This window comes from Odontomachus brunneus, unplaced genomic scaffold (genome assembly GCF_010583005.1).
Source record: "Odontomachus brunneus isolate Ranch 3 - 2012 unplaced genomic scaffold, Obru_v1 Obru_scaffold_043, whole genome shotgun sequence".
In the NCBI taxonomy this organism is placed as follows: Eukaryota; Metazoa; Arthropoda; class Insecta; order Hymenoptera; family Formicidae; genus Odontomachus; species Odontomachus brunneus.
In genome coordinates, this window is record NW_022639493.1 from 929,306 (window position 1) to 947,032 (window position 17,727).

The 17,727-nt window shown below is 31.9% G+C and overlaps 1 protein-coding gene across 2 annotated transcripts in view; it reads right to left on the reverse strand.

Annotated features, from left to right (window-relative positions):
* Window positions 1-2,493: 2,493 nt before the first annotated feature.
* Window positions 2,494-17,727, reverse strand: part of LOC116844594 (histidine decarboxylase) — a 20,699-nt gene continuing 5,465 nt past the window's right edge. For both annotated transcript variants that reach the window (XM_032816354.1, XM_032816353.1), the window contains exons 2-16: window positions 17,269-17,301; window positions 14,594-14,880; window positions 13,004-13,261; window positions 12,256-12,399; window positions 10,573-10,639; window positions 9,915-10,077; window positions 9,120-9,190; window positions 8,956-8,975; window positions 8,585-8,683; window positions 8,207-8,427; window positions 7,763-7,872; window positions 5,774-5,944; window positions 5,506-5,582; window positions 5,272-5,395; window positions 2,494-3,957 (exon numbers count right to left, since the gene is read on the reverse strand). In XM_032816354.1, the coding sequence (XP_032672245.1) occupies window positions 3,620-3,957; window positions 5,272-5,395; window positions 5,506-5,582; window positions 5,774-5,944; window positions 7,763-7,872; window positions 8,207-8,427; window positions 8,585-8,683; window positions 8,956-8,975; window positions 9,120-9,190; window positions 9,915-10,077; window positions 10,573-10,639; window positions 12,256-12,399; window positions 13,004-13,261; window positions 14,594-14,880; window positions 17,269-17,296 (2,178 nt within the window). In that variant the 5' untranslated portion in view covers window positions 17,297-17,301 and the 3' untranslated portion in view covers window positions 2,494-3,619. The remainder of the gene's footprint in view (window positions 3,958-5,271; window positions 5,396-5,505; window positions 5,583-5,773; window positions 5,945-7,762; window positions 7,873-8,206; window positions 8,428-8,584; window positions 8,684-8,955; window positions 8,976-9,119; window positions 9,191-9,914; window positions 10,078-10,572; window positions 10,640-12,255; window positions 12,400-13,003; window positions 13,262-14,593; window positions 14,881-17,268; window positions 17,302-17,727) is intronic.

The following is a 17,727-nucleotide window of genomic DNA, read 5'->3' on the forward strand; positions in this document are numbered from 1 at the left end:
TATATATATATATATATATATATATATATATATATATATATATATATATATATATATACACATACATATATATACATATATATACATATATATACATATACGCATATGTACACACACACACATGTACACACACACAAACATACACATATACATATATTTAATATATACATATATACATTGAGAGAAATTATCAGATAAAAAATTAATAAACGGATATTTTCGATCAAATTACCGATAAAGTTTTATATCCGATCAGGATATCCGATTAAATTTAATCGAATACTGTTCATAACCATTTCATCAGATAAATTGATAAAAAAATTATGAACCGATGTTTCATCGGATGTTTCTGATCAGATATAGAAATTCATCGGTATTTTGATATGACGTATCCGTTTGTTAATTTCTTATTGAATAATTTCTTTCAGTGTACATATTATATATATTATATGTATACATATATATAAAGCGAGTTATATATATTTATTTATATGTGTCTGTATATATATGTATATCCATGTATATATATGTATATGCATACATGTATATATATATATATATATATATATATATATATTTAGTTATTTATTTACTTATATATAATCTCGAGATGTCACGGTTAAAGGACTAACCATTGAGATATGTTTAATTTGCCATGCGTATATATTGTATTTCTATATGGGTACATGAACAATTATATAATTAGTGTATATATAAGATCGAGAGAGATAGCTCCTTCGTTTTATTTTGATGTATCACAAGGCGCTGTTCATGTTAGTCTTACCTGTAAGTTTAAAAGTAAAATGGCGATGTGTAAACAGTGAACGTTAAATATATTTTTGCTATCGCCTGCGTCGATGGAATGTAAATAACTACGAGCACGTCGTTCTTGGAGTCATTAATACAATTAATGTATTTTACCGTACATCAGCAGAATTTAATCCACTTTTATGAATTTCCGTCAAGTATCAATTCTATTCCTATCGAATGAATCCATTTTGAACTGCTTTCGATGAGCTAACGAGGGGGAGAAATACTTGTTCAAATATATTTATTACAACTTGCTTTAATCAACGCAATATATTTCTTACTAAAAACTTTTGTAAATAGATTCTTAGGAAAATTATGACAATGCGCTTGTCGCAAAACTCAAAGATAAATCTCGTATGGATTCACACTACACGTTAAAGAATTAAATGTTCACTCGACCACAATTATCGACGATTTCTTTAAATGTGAGTATTCGCTTGTCTGTCGATCTTTAATGACTTTGATAGCACTAAGTATCGCTGAATGTCGATCTAAGTTCGATCAATCTCCATATAATTTTAGAACGACGCATAAAGCGATTTTATAATGTCTTAGGATAAAATACTCTAAATTAAGTTAATTAAAAATACTCTAAATAAATGGATTATGAATTCAAAATTCCCTCGATGTAACGATGCCAATCACATCACGAATCAAATTCACGGATTCATATTAATGTTTTATATACAGGGTTATATATAATTACAATTTGCAATCGAAGGAATTTTACGAAATTTACAATTTATTGCTGATAATCTTCAGCAAATGTGAAATAAAATATGTATTTGTCATGTCAAACATTCCAAGAATTTTATCGTGATGCAAATCGTGATCAAGTAATTGTTAATAAGGGATAATTGAGATCTAATGAAGTAAAGTGAGAAATGAAACAATTGTAAACATGAAATTCATGAGCAGGAAGAAAATAGTTAAACCGAATTTTTCTGGTTTATATATGTCAAAATAATAAATAAATAAATGTTACAAATAATTTCCACGTCTTGTGTGTGTTTATTTAATCAGTTTCCACTCTGCTAAAAAAAAAGATTGTTTCCTTCACATTTAATAAAATCTGTCGAAATTAGTTTTGTTTATAAATATTTTAGTATAAGTATTCACGAGAATTTCTAGATTCATATGGAACTGCGATATACGCGACATTTATGTACACTCAACTCACTTGTAGAAACATGAAGTCTGAAATGCAACCATGGGACCAGGGAGAACGCTACCTCTTCTTCTATACGCCATCTGTCGTGATTATTCGGTTGGGCGTCAATAAAAAGAAAGATCGAACTATATTAATATTTTTCCTTCTGTGTTTACAAAGCTCGAGTGGACGCATTGTTTGATTTCACGTCGGGAGCATCATGGCTTAAGCGCTTGCCTAGGCTCGCATTTTGTAACTACAGAAGAAAAAAAATTAGGATTGGGGTGTATCAAGCGTTCTTTCCATTAACGCCCAAACGGATGATCATGACGGATGATGTAGAGGTTGGGGAATAGCACGCGAAAGGGGAAACGTCCCTCTGGCTTCACATGTTGCCTTCCAGATTCCATGTTTCCCCAGTGTACATTTTAATACACTTTCAAATTGTGCAAAACTTCGAAGCAAATGAGGAATGGTATACAATAATTGAAATGGTGCACAATAATTAACACATAGCCAAATATTTTGTCATGTTGTGCATTTATTTGATTCTATATGTTTGTAAATGTTGCACTCTACGCCTCCGTCACGGCGATCACTACAATTTTTCTAACAAATAACGAAGGTCGCGCGAACAATGAAAACAAAACGATCACTTACGAACGTATCAATTACTTTCTTAAATATCGCACCTTGTACATTTTTTTTAAAGATATTCGGACTAAAAGTCAACATTCTAATTTCTACAGTTATATGCATATAACTTCATGCACAAGAAGTTCAATTATGTACCGTGAAATAAATTAACACTATTAACATAATAAAAATATATATGTATCTATTTATATAATATTTTTTCGTCAATTTCATACCTTTTTATGTAAGGAGGTTGTAAAGAAAAAGTAAGTTTGTTAAGAATTCACTGAAACTTGTACTAAATATAAATTGAAATATTATCTAACGGCTCATGCAATTAGAAAAAAAATTGACCATTCTAGAGTTAAAGTATTTTAGATAATTTATAATTTTATAATTCATAATTTATAATACTAAAAAAAATATATATACATATATTTAAACACTTATATACCTTTTTCTATTATCAGTGCATTTTTGTTAGATTAACTAATGCACAAATAGAAACATTAATAAGAAAAATAAAAAATAATATTTTTTGTATTTGTAATATATTGTGTATACATATCCCCATCTTAGTATTATCTCAAATTTACTACTTAGGTAGTGAAATAAATATATTAAAAAGTAATTTTGTTCGATAAATAATAAATTTATAAATGGTCCTCATCGAAAATATGATATTGAGCCTTACAGCCTCCTTAAAAACGTTTTATCAGTTGACAAAGATTGAGAGAAATGTCGTTTCAGACGTTCCTTGAGGTTTTCCCAAAGATTCCTACGAGAAAATTACTCCCTTCTTTACGATTTCTGGATTTCTCATGATTTCTTTGTGAGAATTCGTTCAGGACGAGGCAACGTAATGAAGCATGCGCATTTATTATCGCTGTAAATATGCTAATCAACGTCTAGTCGCGAAAACGATTTCGGATCATCAGGTTTTCGCGAACATGAAAATGACATTCAATCGAATACTGTCATTAACATGTGAATAGCGTACACGTGATGCATTCCGACTAATATTTACTGGCGTTTAGTGTAATGGCCACACTTTCGGCAAAATTCCCCGTTGTCGTCGTCCCCTTCGTTCTCCTTACGTTTGATCGAGTTCTCCCTCGAAACTCGAATGAGATCCAAATCGCCTGTGTAAGGCCGATGACCGATAGCGGCTATAGTCTCACTTCTAGGAATGCCTACGTCAGCAGAGGCGATGGCCATCGCGTTGTCGCCGTTGTCTTCCGCGTCTACATTGATCGATCCGTTCACCACCGCGTAACTAGAGCCAGTCTTCGAAATAGGCTTCCTCTTGATAGCTTCGGAATTATCCGAGTCCTCCAAATACTCATGAGCAAACGACTCGTCTGTAATAATCGTGTCTTACTTTATAATATATTCCATTTATTTCGTCTAGTAAATTTAAAGAAAAATTTTATAATTGCAACTATATAGGTGACAATTACATGAATTTGCATATAAAAAATCACAATGTATATAGTTTAATAAACTGTAGTTATAGTTTAATAACTGTTACTTTGTAGTTATTGCAATTAAAGTTTTAGTTGCAACAACTATAAAATAGTTTACTAAACTAAATACATTAATTTTACATACAAAATTTATATTGTTGTCTATATGGGATCTATGTGGGAAATAACTGGGTTGTAAATATTAGACCTGAAAACAACACGAAAAGTTCATATAAACATATGTTCAATAGTTCCTAAGATATAAGACTTCTAAGATTCTGCAGGACACACATTCTAAATAAACCCCTATTTGTGTACAAAGTATGGTAAGTACTTACTTAGAGTGCTGTTAGGCCCATTTTATTGTTGACATACAACGCGCGTTTATACTCGGCAAGTCCGTACATTAAATGCATGTTTGCCGTTTTGCGATTGGAATAAACTTTTCTTGATTATAGTGACTTGTGAGGAGACATATTGGTTCCAGCTAATAGTAGTATTCGTAGTTCTTGGCGTCCAACATGCGTTAGATATCAGCAATGAAATGGATCTAACAACACTCTGAGTTAATACCTACCATACGTGTACATAAATGGAGATGTATTTAAGGTGTATGTCTAGCAGAACTTTGGAATCCCTATATCCCTCTATCTAATATAGGACATAAATAGACTCGTGTTATTTTGAAGTCTACTATCCACATCCCAATTACTTCCTACATAAATCCATACACTCTGTATAGTTGTCATCACCATGTCTTTTTCTTTGAGTCTTTTTCTTTGATCCCATTATTTCCTTTCTATTAATTTATTATTATTATTATTATTATTATTATTATTTCTATTCATTTATTCTTTCTATTAATTTAATTAAGTCAGTCAAAATATTCAATTTTCAATAAAAAACGTCAAATATATGTAACAATGCTGATAACATCCCGCTGCCGTAACGTTGGTGGAAGATTATAGGTCAGAGACATCAGAGATTATTGCATTAATAAATAATTTGTTTGCTTTGCATGCGAAGGATAATAATAGAGTAAAATTTGACTCAAAAATCGGACTGAATGTGTTTACATGACCCAAAATGTCTATTATTATTAGTTATTTACTGTTAATAATGTTAATAATGTTACTGTTATTATTTATTTTATTTCATTTTACTTGTTTTATTTACTTTCGTCATGTAAATGAACGGACATATACGCACCATTATCATATTCATCCGTTTTATCAATATCAGACGTTGAATCGCACGTTCCCGCATAATCTTCATCTTCTTTCATTAACGGTAATTCGGGGGGACCCGAGAGAGGACGGCTACAAACGTATCCCTAAGAAGAGCACACTCGTCAAATATAATTTTGTCATACAATTTATATAAAACTAGCAAGGTATCAAATATTAAACAATTAAATATAAAAACAAGGCGACTTTAGTGTACCTGAACGAGATCCATACGAGAATCTAAGGAGAATTGCTTGCCTGACATTAGTATACCGCGAATGCGACGACGCATAGCTGAAATAACAGAGTCGAGATATAAGTCCGCTTGTCAATCGCAGAAACCTGTATGAATACATTTTCGCGCTTTTTCAGTTTTTTGGGATTGTATTGACATGCATTCGGATCACGCGCTAGCAAATACTTGACTAAAATATTTGTCCAACTCTTTATATAATTCTAATAATATATTTTAGAAAATCTCTCACCCGGACTGTCCCTCGCTTCGAGATGAATTTTCCCGAAAGTTTTCATGCATTCTTCAAATACTTCAGCCGCGTCATATATGGCAGCGAAACTGCCGTTCACGATTTTCGGCGACATCGGTGAATTAGCCAGTAGCAAGCTCGATCCAAAATTTTCGTTCTTCTGTCGCGTATCTGCAAATCGTCAAAATTACTTGTACATATCTAATCGAAAGATCGCGATAATACCATATTAGATATTATCGAATAAAACGTTTATCTCCATAGTCCATTTCGAAAGAAAAATAGAAAGTAAAAAAATAAATAGAATTGTTCGTAACTTACCTTCAGACAGTGTAATGTGTGTCAAGTGGGCGTGCAGTGTGTTCATAATAATAAAACAATAAAAAAAGAAACATATAAGGAAGACAGGAATATTTATTAACAATATCATCCATTATAACTTAATAGAAGTAATAAATATGTGCAAACTTAAAATACTAATACTATATTGAAATAAAAATTTAACATAAATATATAATTTTTATCTAGCAAAAAACTTCAACAAAAAAACTATTAACAAATCTTGTTATCTTCGCACAAAAATCTAGACTATCTAAACAATCGAAGAAAAGAAATTTTTTTCTTTGATTGATATTGTAAGTCTTTCGCTAATTGATATAAATTAAAAGAAATACTTATCCAACTATATGTACTATACAAGGTGTCCCAGAATAACCTTCGGAGCTCTCGTGCAGTTATAGTGCAGATTGAGGTGAACATGAAAGTTCTACACTGTTTTGTAACTACAATAATTATGGAGATATTAATTAAGGAAAATCTGTGAATGATCACACGAGATAGAAAGCTATAATGGTGATGTCTGCCATCGTGTATTTATACATTGGGTCAAACTAAACAAAAAAATCCTCAACTATTTTTTAACTTTGAAAATTATTAATTATTAATTAAAGAAGATTAGCAAATAGTCGCAATAATATATTAATGTTATCTAATGAATAATTAAGAATCTATAAAGTTATTAGAAAAAAGGATTTATTTGTAAAGACTTTTTCGTTCAGTTTGACATACACGAAAAAAAAGATTTGCTAATATATGGACGACTAAAAATATTAACTGCAGGAACAAATTTTCTTGCTTTCATAGGAAAAGTTATTTAGTTGTGATAACTGAATAACTTTTACTATGAAAGCAAGAAAATTTGCTCCTGCTGTTAATATTTTTAGTTGTCCATATATTAGCAAATCTTTTTTTCCGTATAAGGAACTTTTGTTCAGTTCAACCTAATGTACAATACATACGAGCTAAATATCGCCACTACAGCTTGTTTACCATATCTCACGTAATTATTCATAAATCTTCTTTAATTAATATCTCGATACATATTGCGAATATTGCAAAATGGTATAGAACTTTTATATTCATCTTAATCCATACTATGCCTTCACGAGAGCTTCGAAGATTGTTCTGAAATACTTTGTATACACTTAAGTAAAATAGAAAATCATGTTGACCTCGAAATTACGAAAAAGTGATCCAACGTGATTGAAAAGTGAGTTTCTTTCACCATTTTCTTGTAATTTTGACACCATCGTAATTTTTTGTTTTGCTTGGGCAGCAAAAATGTTTTGTCTCATTTTGTCTCTGTAAATCATGTGTATCTTTATAAAATGTTCGTTCGTGAACGAACTTTATATCTGATTTCTTTTATTAATTTTTTTCACTTTCGCGGTGCATAAGTAAGTTTAATTTATCGTAGTTAGTCATGTTAGTATATAAAACAGATGTGTAGTCGTAAACGTGCGAACTTTGTTGACTCAATCAAATGTAGTGTTACCGATTTACAGTTTAACTTGTACAACACGCACTCGCAGCTTATTTCGTAAATAAAACGAATGTCCTTTCTCAAGAAAATAATTTAAGATTATGGGTCTCATTATAAGTTGCTGCGTTAAGCCGTTTGAAGTTTTCTGAGTCCCGCCTCGTTATTACCTGCGAGGGGAACTCTCGGTCGTACAGGTGATGCGGAACTATCACCCAAGATCTCATTTGCGGTATTTCGTATTTCCGCCCAATCCCTTAGAATGTCCTCGTTCGTCGTGCTGAAAGAAGCACGGTTCCATTAAATGCGCTGCAACAGTTCTAATCCAATAAGTTACAATACGTTTATTCTAATCGCAATTGTAGAAACGAGAAATATTGTAAAAGATTTTTCAAAAACTTTTCTTCGTGAAAAATAGGTAAATTTTCAATGACTAAATCTTGATAAGTTTCACTCCAGAAAACGTGACAAGGAATGCAATAGTTGTCTGATAGTACAGTATTACTTCTTAATTCAATTTATAAAAATATTTATGATTATAGATATATGTAATGCGATAAAGAAAGATGATTAGATGAATATCAGTACGTATAGAAGTATTTGTGAAGGCGTACTTCGTCGAAGTAACCGTGAATCTTATGACGTATTTCCCGTGCAAAGCGGCTGGCACGCAATGAAGCCGACCCCGTGAATTAAGCTTCTTTAGCAAACGCTCCGTCAAGGTATTCTCGCCCCGAAGACGGAAAGCTACCATGCCGAGGTGCCTGGTTGCAGGGATCTCAAAACGCGCGTCGGCCAAAACCAAAGCTTCGAATTTTTGCGCTAACCTCACGCCCTGCGAACACGTGTCTTCAGTTGCACATTTTATCAGTTGTGAAAAGTAAGAAATAGTTAAATTCGATGTAGCTTATACCTTCCAAACATTTCTTGTTTGTTTTATAACAGTCTCGGACTTTTAGCTGATTGAAAAGTTACGGATGCTTATTGCTTACCTCACGTATATGCTTTTGCAAGCCAATAATTCCATAATTCCTGATAACGAACCACAATTTCAGCGCTCTGAATCTCTTAGACAAAGGAATTTGCCAATGCTGGAATCATAAAAGAATGAAATTATTAAATAGTTATTACATATTACATATTGCTGATTTAACAGTCTTATAAGCTGCTTAATTAACAGTTATATAAACAGTTATTACTTGTTTTTTAATACATAACGTTTAATTACGTAATAAAAACATCTGTTGAGATATTTAAGGGTAATTAAAAAATTGCATAATTTTTGTAATAGTCCTCTTACTCCAAATAAATTATTTTATTTTGTTTTACAACAATTGTTATAAAATATAATTTTGCTACGTACCATATAATCGATCGCGAGACCTGTGTAAAAATAAAAGTGTTTTAACAAAATTACATTTTTATTTCGATAAGTAGTGTATCACCCGTAAAAGAAAAGTAACTGTTAATTTTTAATTAAAGATAAAAATTAAATTAAATTATATTTAATTAAATTATAAGAATTACCTGAATTCTCATGCTTCAAATATAGCGGATCTACATTAAAGGTCCTGTGTAATGCTTGGCTATTTTTCACCCTGAAATAGAACGCGCAAACCGGAAAAAATTAATTTTCCGATTTCCTTTTTAGTTCTTTATACATATTTTATTATACATCTTTAGATGAGCACAAAAAAATATACTCTTCTTAATCTAATTTCCCGGCTCACTTTGCTCACGTTTTCAACGTGTTTTATCAAATCTGCGCGCGCGTTATTTACAGAAGTAAAAACCATTCGAGGAAAACTTTATCGAATACTTATTTTAAATTGCTATCTCATAAAACATATACAGCTGTCACGATTTCGCAGTCTCATATCGCCAATTTTGATGTCTCCAAATGCGTTTATTAGATGTTACTTCATGCTATCGACTTTAAACGCAACTCAAATAATATTCCGAAAGATTGCAAACCTCGTTCAATCGTTGGAACAGTCTCTAAAGCGGAAATTGCGGAAGGAACGGAAAAAGATGGCCGTGCATCCGTGGCTCGACCAATAAAATGAAAATCATAGAACAATATTTCTTCTTACGAGGCGCGCACGATTCACAGAGATAATCAACCACGTGTAATCAATTACTGTTCATTATATATGTTGAAAAAGTTGCGAGATCCGATACTTATTTCTGATCTCATCTCAATTTACAAGCACCGGATTATCGTGCAAAAATTTGTGGATCGTCGTCCATGCTGAATTAAAGCAACTAAGGCTTGTTCGTAACTTAGTAAAAAGAATGACTTTAACGTGGCGTTATTCGTACCACATAGCCGTGCAATCGAAATGGACCATGAGCCACTTGCTGGGATTGAAGGCGATGGAGTCGGCAAGCTCCACTCCTTGAAGCCAACTGCGAAATTCGGGACATATGAACGCGCTACCTGCATACGCTGCGTCGATGTGCAACCATAAGCCATTCTGTTGACCTACGGGAAATGCCGCAAAATGTTTACTAATGCACCGCTTTGAAATAGGATCCATGAAAAAAATAGTTTAACATTGAAATAGTTTTATCGTTAGGTGACATATTTTCAGTGACGCGAGAAAGTTATTTATAAATTTATTATTTATCAAACAGGAAGTTATGTTTCTATACATTTATTTCGCTATTTAAATATCACTGTTAATTTGAAACGAAATTGAAATAAATATATACATATATAATAAAAAATAATAAAAACATAAAATTAATGTTATTATTATTGTTATTGTTATTATTAATCATATATATAATTTATTATATAAAATAATATATATATATATGTATAAACCTATTTTTTTTTTAATTTTTCTGATAAGTGTTTTGTTCAGTACATATCATAAAACTTTTATGAGTTTCGTGAGAATTTCGAGACACAACTATCTTAAGCGTGAGTGATATCTTTAGAATATTTGGTTTACAATAAATTTTATGTACTCACATATCGGTCCGATTTCTTTGAGATTATCGAACGAACACGCACCAGTGGTGCCCAGCGTTGCGCACACCTACACAAATAATAGGATTGTTCTACAATGAAAAATTACCTCAAAATCAACAAATATTTCTTTGATGGGTGCCATTAACATATTTACTTAAATCTAAATTCTCTTTATTTAAATCAAATATTGTTTGCTTGATTTAAATGAATATTTGATTTAAATAAAGAGAATTTATATTTAAGTAAATATGTTAATGGCACCCATCAAAGAAATATTTATTGATTTTAACTTAATTTTTTAATTTTTCCCTCAGTGTACAATATTCAGAGAAGAAAGTTCTTTTTATCTAAATAATTAAATTAATTGAGACGAATCGTTATGTGTGTGTGTGTGCTTTCGTTTGTTATATATATATATATATATATATATATATATATATATATATATATATATATATATATATAAAGCGCGGGATGTAAAATGTATTGCGACAAGTCAAAGTGTATTTTTTAAAGTAATATACAAAAATTATTTAATATAATAATTTATGTATGTAATTTAATCTCTTTGAGGAAACAATATAACTTTATAAAATACGATATAATAAAATCACAAATTCAATAATAACTAACAATTTATTTTACAAAAACATTTGTGTGAAAACTTCTTTGTTTTTTTCTAAAAACACAATCTAGCCCCTGAAGTGACGATATAATTAACTGACATCGGAGGAGAGTTGATTCTTGAGCGTAATATGCAATATAACCTCGGCGGAAACGTGTTATTGGCGATCGTTTTAACAAAATTTGCGGAAAGTAGCGTTTCATGAGGGAGAAGTTCGAATCATAATAAAAATTTCTCGTCCTAAATAAGAGTCGCAAGACTCAAAGCGGACTAGGAAGTTCCTGCGGGACCAACTAGTGCGAGGTCAATCCGACTTGGCTCGCCATACCCGCTTTGTCTCTTTCTACTTACGGGGAATACGCCAGTAATTGGCGAGGTGGTCGGTTTACGCGTATACCTGAACTACTGGTTTATGTGACACAGTCTTTGTGACTACGGATTTAGTCCTTATGACGTTATTAAACCTACCATACTTCCTACGACTATATTGTTGCAAAGCTAACAAATGAATAATATAAGAAAATTATAAATGATCGCGCAAAAGTATGTAAGAAATAATTACAAATAAGAATTACATATAAGAATAGTCATTTTCAAATAGCGTTTTAAGAAGACAATCTAATGAGAAAGATAATTAATGAATTTATACGTTACATTAATAAATTTATAGAACAGATAAATGTCAATAATACTCTCAATAGTAGTATTAATTAAATATTATTATTAAACAAACGCACAGCATGTTTCTGTGAGAATTTTATTATATTTAATGATAACTATATTTAATGATAATTAATTTAATGATAATTATATTTAATGATAATTATATTTAACAAAATGCTAAAATAACTATAACGAATTAGTAAATCGATATCGTTTAGTTATCACAAGGCACATCAATATTCCAATAATTCTAGTAAATTTCTCCGTAGGACAAAAGATGACCAATATAGAATATATTCAACAAATAATCTGTGCGTAGATATATTATAATGTATTTGTATTTTACGTTAAATTAAGAGAGAAGAATATGAGTCAGGAAAATTGGTGAAACTTACAAAGAAAGGAAGTAGACCGTCGGCTCGATCGCGCGTTAATGCCTCGAGTAAAGCGTCACCTCTCATGCTTAATTCACTGTCAGATTCAATATATCGCATTCGAACCAATCCTATGAGTCCAGCCTTCTCCACACTTGAATGAGCCTGTTATACAAGCAATGAGAAAAAATCAGAACACCTCAAAATGTTAAGATAATTTTTTAAAGATTTAGAAGAATCTTAAAGAGCAAAATTGTTCAATTAAGATTTTTCTATTGCTCCACCGAAATCTATATCTTTGTGTAACTTCTCTAATTAAAAAAAATTTTAATCCTAAAATTATAACACATATTTTTAAGCACGCTTCTTTCACAAGATGGTGAGATAAGACAAAAGAGTCTTTTAATCTTTTTCGCATTGCTATCCGAGGACTTTCGCGACAAAACTCTTTAATATTCAAGGAAACTTATCCGAGCGTGAATAAATATCCGCATTTATCTGCATTTATCCTGCATCTGAGTGCGCCGTAAAAAGCTCTCAAAGGACTACCTGACAAGCCCGCGTTCGCAGTAATACGCAGTGTTTGCTGCTTTTACAGTCATTAACGTAAATTATTTCGCTGCTTTTTCGCGCGATTGCTCCCAACCGTCGCATATTTTCGAATAAAGTGTCACGAGCGTTTGTACACTCGTTTTTTACATTTCTCGAACGCTTTTATCCCGATTTTATCGTGCTTGGCGAGAGGTTGGAACTGCCGTGGACTACAAACCTGGTCCGAACAGTAGGCGACAAGCCGCGAGTTGATTTCGGTCGCCATACACTCAGGATCGTTCTCCTGCACATCTCTGATCGCTCTGGTTCTGGCCGCGAGCAAGCATACCAGCGTGGCTTCTGACGCCGTTGTTTGAATAACGCCACCGCCGCCGGAACCGCCCGGTCGATGTAAGAAATCCTCGGGCAAACCGATCATTTTACCCAGCCAATTCATCACGATGGTCTCTAACTCAGTGCATGCCGGGCTGGAAGCCTACGCAAACGAATAATGTGACAATCGCGTTGTACTGTGACGACTGACTGTTCAATCGGACTGTTTGCAAGTTAAAATAGTTCTCTCTTTAAATATCGACCTATAACTCGTCTTCGTTATTCAACAGTTGAAAGATATAAGTGGTATATCGGACGATTTCCAAATTCGACGAGATATACAATTTACATGAGTCATATGCTTCACATTCTGCAAAAAGATATTTTATAAAATATTCCAGAAATATAATGAGTAACTTTAAATCCTGCTAAAATAGAAGAGAATGTCTTAATCGATATCTTAATTAATTTAGAAGGATCCAATTACAATTATCATGAATATTTGCGAAATGATTAAACGGATTATTTAAAGTATCAAATGTGTTCAGATATTTAACGTGTCCTATTTTAAATAATACTTTTTAATATCTTTTCTGTAACTTGTAAAATTTTTCAAACAAAAATTGTATGATTCGGAGGGAGACACAAAATAATGAAGTCAGTTCGACCTTGCCAGTGATAATATCAAGATTATATGAGGAAATTTTTAAATGGAATTATATAATTTTGTTAACATAAATTGATTTCTACAGTTATTTTGTTTATAAAAATATTAGAGTAAAATAGATATTATTAATATTTTCTGATTAATATTTTACATTTAGTTTTATATTCTCAAATACAATATATGAAAGTACAAAGTTTGAAATATCTCATAAACTATCTATTTTTCGATAATCTTATCGTTCGATAATTTTAATATTTTAATACGTTTATGTTAGAATTATGAGAGAAATCGATCGGTAATATTAATTTTTTTCTACTGATAATCAAAGAATCTGCAAAATGCGATTTTTTATTTAAGATTTCTCTATATTTTCTTACAACAATCTATTTCTCTCATAATTCTACATACAAAAGATAAGTTTGTTGAAAAGTGAATAGTTTGCAAAATATTTCATATTTTGTACTTAAAAGTATGAAAATAAAATATAAGATATCTCAAAAAATATTCACTTTACGACAATTTTATATTTTACGACATTTTACGAATATTTTTTATACATAGAATAACCAAAGAGATTGATTTATGTTAACAAAACTAGATGATCCGATTTAAAAATTTTAATGTGATCTTTATGTGACCTTAGTATTACCACGCAAGGCTTCATTATTGAATTGGTTTCATTATTTTATGCCCCGCTCCGAACCATGCAACTTTTGTCTAAAAAATATTTGTCTATGACGAGTTATAGAAAAGATATTAAAATGTATTATTTAAAATGGGACACTCTGTATCTGAAAAGACCAAAATACGCGACGTTTATACGCTCACCCACGTAAAGCCCAGACAGTTTATGGCATCGGCCAGCATGTCGCCTAGTAAACTGGCGGGTGAATTCAGAGCTGGAAAGTAAGCGTGCATGTGCGGACTCTGCCAATGCGTCACACCCGGCATGATGCATCTCTCGATGTCGGCGAATATATCCTGCCAAGGCTCACCGTCCACCGGTGCCGACGCTGGTAGGACGTTCCTCAGGTATCCCGGCGAAACTGCCGGATACACGCGCCGAGAACGGATGTTGCCCAGGTAATCGGCGATGTAATCCACCATTTCTTTGCCTACGCAATATTTTATGTATACTTAATCTCCATCTTAGACGATTTAAAGCTATTGGGTCGATCAAAAAGTTTTATTCGATTTTTTAGTCAAACCCCTGGTAGAAATGTATGGATATTGTGAGGACATCCGCTACATAGTTATATTCTAGTAGTAATGCATTTTCATTAGTAAAAATATTACGTAGGAACTAGAGAAGAACTTGATAATGTTTAATGTATAATTTAGTATACGATATATTGACCGATTTAAACTATAATGTCTGTAATATTAATTCAGTTTTATGATGTATTATAATGTTTATCGTAAATAAATTTGAAACATATTTATTTGTATTGTTAAAAAGGAGCTGAAAATTACGTGAGCAATGAGTGAACATATAGAAAACCATAGAGAAAGAAAAAAGAGATTAGAGAAAATAAGACATTTGATGATATTAAGCCATAATGAAAATAAGCAAAGTTAGAAACGGAAGTGAGCAAGAATAGGGCATATGTGTTAGCAATGCAGAATTTCATTGCGAGAAGAACACATCAAACTCTGATGGTAATTGTACAAATGGAAATTGCCAGGATAATCCAGACTCAAAACTTGATAAAATAGTACAACTACAAGAATAAATAAAAAGATGTTATTATAGTATTTAATTATAGTGATGTTATATGAAAGGCGAGGATTATGATAGAGAAAATAAATATTACGCACCAAAAATCTCTTGCGCTATGACTCTCTATAGCGTTAATATTTTTTCAATTACAACAAAAAATGAAATATCAAAAATGAAAAAGCGTAAACCTGTCCACTTTGTGAACAGCAGATTTGATTATTAATCAATTGGATAGTTTCTTATCATTTTACGTGTTTATTCAGTAAATGAATTCAGATTTCGCGTATCTTTCGTACACCGAAATTGTAGAAAAATATCTTGATTGAAATTTCAAGTAGTTTTACTTTTCATTTATTGGACAAACGTTAATATAACTGTCCAGTAAATGCTACCAGTAAAACTACAGATTTCTACCAGGAGACTTTATTACATTCAAAACAAGTTAATTATGAACTAATTAACTTTCCATTGGCGATGGATCATAGACAGCGATAATTAGATGATGAATAACTTGTTTCCATCGAATGTAATAAAGACGAATTTGTCAGAATCAAACCAAACTTTTCGACTTATTCAATGCATGTAAAGTGATTCTTCTACTCGTGACAGTTTCGTAAATATTTTTCTCAACCACAGCGAATCAATAAATTAATTCCTCGATTACTTGCAAAAATTACGAGTAAAATGACTATTATGAGAATTGTTTCTGAAGCATTTCCTCCTCTTGACTTGGTATCGAGATTCACTTAGCATCATTACTTTATGTCGTGAAACGCTAACACAGTAAAATTGAAAATCGTTAGTAAACACATTGCAGGGATTAAGTTTGCGGAGACTCTTCGCTTAAAATTTAGCGCGCTCGTCACCTAAGCTGAAAGCAATCGTGAAACAAAAGGTGCTTTGAGGTATCGAGAGGTTGTTCCGTACTAAAGCAACAATGCGATTTTACAAAGGCTCTATTCCGTGCAATATTGTGATTCCTTCTTGTAGTCGTTTAAAGAGAGAGAGAGAGAGAGATCGTCCTTTCGGACTCACGTATCTCAAAAAAGAAGCGCGTTATCCGAAAGCGTATTTTATTTTCAGAGAGAACAAATAATTTCCGGAAATTGTTTTTTCATTATGATTAACTCAACACAGAGAGCTGCTCCTACAAACACGTTTCAGTAAAGAAAGAGAAATAAGCAAATAAAATTTTTCTTGCTTGTTGGTAACGATTATGGATAAACGGATAATCTCACGTCGCGATGTAAAACGACACGTATTGCCTACAAATCGATCCTAATACGCCAAAACGGCAGGACGAAGCGACCGATTACGGATTGAAATCGCGGAAGGGAAAATCGAATTCAAGCCAAGTCGTAGCGTGTGACTTAAATTGTAAACGTCGGGATACCGTATCGGAAACAATATCGTACCTACCGAAGGCTCTACCAATTCTATCGGTGATCTCTATTTATCGGCGCCATTTCAGCGTCGCGCGAAATGTCTCGGAATTGCTTGATTTATTTATCGGAACGGATTTTATAACGTATCAGTCTGATATAGCTGAATTTCTGTGACATATACAGCGCGTCATCAAAAATTCACCAGCATTAAAATTTTCGCAGAATATTGATTTTCGATTATACATATTTAAGCTAAATTATATGCAGGCAGAATACAAAACTTTAATATTATCTTGTAAAATGATTCCTCGATATATTGCGTAAACGATCATGTGTTTTATTATTTTTAATATTGTGCTTATATATATTTATACGTATGTGTGTACATATTCACTTACCATGTTTGCGATATTCCTCCAAATTCATTCTACCTGTAACAATCCACAAGAACGTGACGTTTATTATTTATTAATCGCTAATTTTAATATCGCAGAAACATACTCAAAGTATTAAAAAAAAAATCAAAATAATGCCTCTTACACTGAAAGAAAATAACATGTAAGGAATAGTAAATATTTAATCAGTGGATACTAATCACATACTTATTAGGACCTTAACTTAGTTTCCGCCCGCAAATGTTAGATGGCAATGCAAACAGTTCTAGTAGTCATTACTAACGAAACAGGTAGTTTGTGATTAATTTCGACATTTCTCGATAACATTCAGTCAGCATACACAATTATTTTCCTAAACAACAATTTCTTTTGCTTTGTGAAAAATGGAACGCGATAAAGTGTTTTTTCGACATGTGCTTTTGCACTATTTTGATTTGAAAAAAAGTGTAGCAGAAGTTCATC